This window comes from Octopus bimaculoides, chromosome 26, assembly GCF_046866305.1.
Source record: "Octopus bimaculoides isolate indiv1 chromosome 26, ASM4686630v1, whole genome shotgun sequence".
Lineage (NCBI taxonomy): Eukaryota > Metazoa > Mollusca > Cephalopoda > Octopoda > Octopodidae > Octopus > Octopus bimaculoides.
Window position 1 is genome coordinate 22,623,640 of NC_142953.1, and position 2,500 is coordinate 22,626,139.

A 2,500-nucleotide genomic window follows, 5' to 3' on the forward strand; every position below is an offset into this window, starting at 1 on the left:
ATATATATATATATATATATATATATATATATATATATATATATATATATATATATGATGTATATATGTATGTATGTATGTATTTGTGAGTGTGTGTTGGTCTCCACCACCTTCGCTTGACAACCAATGTTGGTGTGTTTATGTCCCCGTAAACTAGTGGTTCAGCAAAAGAGACTGATAGGCTTATTAAGTCCTGGGGTCGATCTGTTCGACTAAAAAGGTGGTGCTCCAGCATGGCTGCAATCAAATGACTGAAGCAAGTAAAAAAAATAAAAGAAAAGAATATACATAAAATTTATTTTAGTCTTAGATTTCGCAGGAATTAATATTGTTATTTGGAGTGGTTTATTTCCTGGAGAAGAAGAAGGAGATGACAAATAAATGGATGTTTATCTTTTGTTCAAAATAATTCCTGGAAACGGCTGAAAATGGAAGCAGCTACCAAAGTCGATTTAGTCATTTCTGAAACCAAAGCAAAATCTAAGAAATATCAAAGGAATAAACTCTGTAGTCAAAGATCTCATTCCAGTTTGGCTGAAAGTGGCCGGAAGATTTATAACAATGGACATTGTTACCCCATTTGTCAGAATGAAGGAGATTTTTATAAATATCAAATAAGACCTGATCATGTGACCAAAACTGATCACATGATCTATGAACATGATAGTTCAAGTCAGAAATACTCAAGGACAAATAAAAATGTATTTCGGTCAGCCAGTGCGCCAACTGGACAATTTCAGACAAATGTTCCAGACTATTATTCCTTACCGATATTTCATAATTCAGGAAATGAAATTGATTCTGTAAGAAATGGTGAGAAATATAAAAGGAGAGTAGATTACAAGAAAGAACGAACTGTTGATCTATTTCCAAAGAATCATCAGAGTTTGTTAGAGACATCAAGTGATTATTTAAGACAGAAAGATGATAATTATAATTCTAACAAATCTGTAAAATTAAGTTCTCGTTATGTAAATATCATTAGTTACATCCAAAAAAATGGGGAAATTCCTCTGGATTTTATACGCTTGGAAAGTGAGTTTAATAAAAGACCAAAGAAGTTGGCTACAGAGGTGACAAAGAGTTCCAGATCCCATCTGCATTTGGATGGTTCTTATGAAGTCATGGGACAGCATCTAAAAGAGGGTTGTTTTAAACGTGAGAGGAAAGGAAAACATGTTGTAGATCGTTTTAATAAACCATCTGATGAGAACAATAAAACAATGCCATCACCATTGAAAGAATTCAATAGACTTTGTCACACAAATTCTTCAGAATGGTCCATTAGAACTTCTATAAATAAAATTAAATTAAGTTTTCCTTACATAAATGATGGTTTGTCTTCTGTTGATGCTGAAAATGAATGCCATGTACCACAAATGGCAAATGAACCAATTAATTTGAATGGTTCTTCTCATAGAAATTTGGTCTGTAGTAATAAGTTAAACAATCATGAAAATAGCCACAGAAAGTTGGGATATTGCAGAGAAAATAGATATGAAAATTCCATGAAAGATGTAAAATATGATGGAATCTCAGCAGTTATTGGAAATGACAAAAATGAACTAAATTCAGATCGTAAAAAAAAGGACAAAGAACCAAATACAAAATTAAGAAAGGACAACACATGTTTTGATTCTGGGAAAAAATCAGGGAATGAATATATTTTGGTTCAGGACAAGATAGAACAGAGCAGTGGAATCAATTTTTTGAATAAGTCAACATTAGACTGGTCAGTCTCTCAAATTGACTGTGTTGACAATCAGAGTAACAGCTTTGGAGATGTGTTACCTTGTGAAGAATCTAACAGTGGTTTGGAGAACAGTGGAACGGAGTGTTTACCATTCCATGTTACTAAGGATAACCAACAGAAAGGAAACTATCAAAGAAAGGAGAAATGTTTGAGTAGGAAAGAAAGAATTTTACCAAACTTAACATCTTCCCCACGTCCACCAAATGTAAGTAATTAACAAAAATGTTGTTAATTGTTTTGCTGTTAGTGTTGCTGTCATCTGTTTTTCCTGTTCTTTGATGTTAACCCTTCTGTTACCATATTTCTGTTGAAATACACTGTCAGTTAATTTTGAAAATAATAAAGAATTTGGTAAAGTAACATTGTCATTATTAAGTTGGTATAAGGCAGTGAGCTGGCAGAGTCGTTAGCATGCCAGACAAAATGCTTAGCAGTATTTGACCTGTCACTACGTTCTAAGTTCAAATTCCGCTGAGCTCGACTTTGCATTTCATCCTTTCGGGGTTCATAAATTAAATACCAGTGAAACACTGGGGTTGGTGTAATCAACCAGTCCCCTCCCCCAAATTTCAGGCCTTGTGCCCGTAATAGAAAGGATTATTAAGTTGGTCTTTGAGACATGAATTAATATTATTTACATTATTTACATTTGATGGATATTTGTCCTCATCTTGTTGTTAACACAACGTTTTGGCTAATATACCCTGCAGCCTTCATCAGGTGTTTTGGGGAAATTTCGAACCATGG

The 2,500-nt window shown here is 33.6% G+C and overlaps 1 protein-coding gene across 1 annotated transcript in view; it reads left to right on the plus strand.

Moving 5' to 3' along the window:
• The first annotated feature begins 302 nt into the window (after window positions 1-302).
• LOC106878627 (uncharacterized) overlaps window positions 303-2,500 on the plus strand; it is a 76,629-nt gene continuing 74,431 nt past the window's right edge. Inside the window, exon 1 of the mRNA XM_089342955.1 lies at window positions 303-1,958. Coding sequence (XP_089199081.1) covers window positions 429-1,958 — 1,530 coding nt within the window. The 5' untranslated portion in view covers window positions 303-428. The remainder of the gene's footprint in view (window positions 1,959-2,500) is intronic.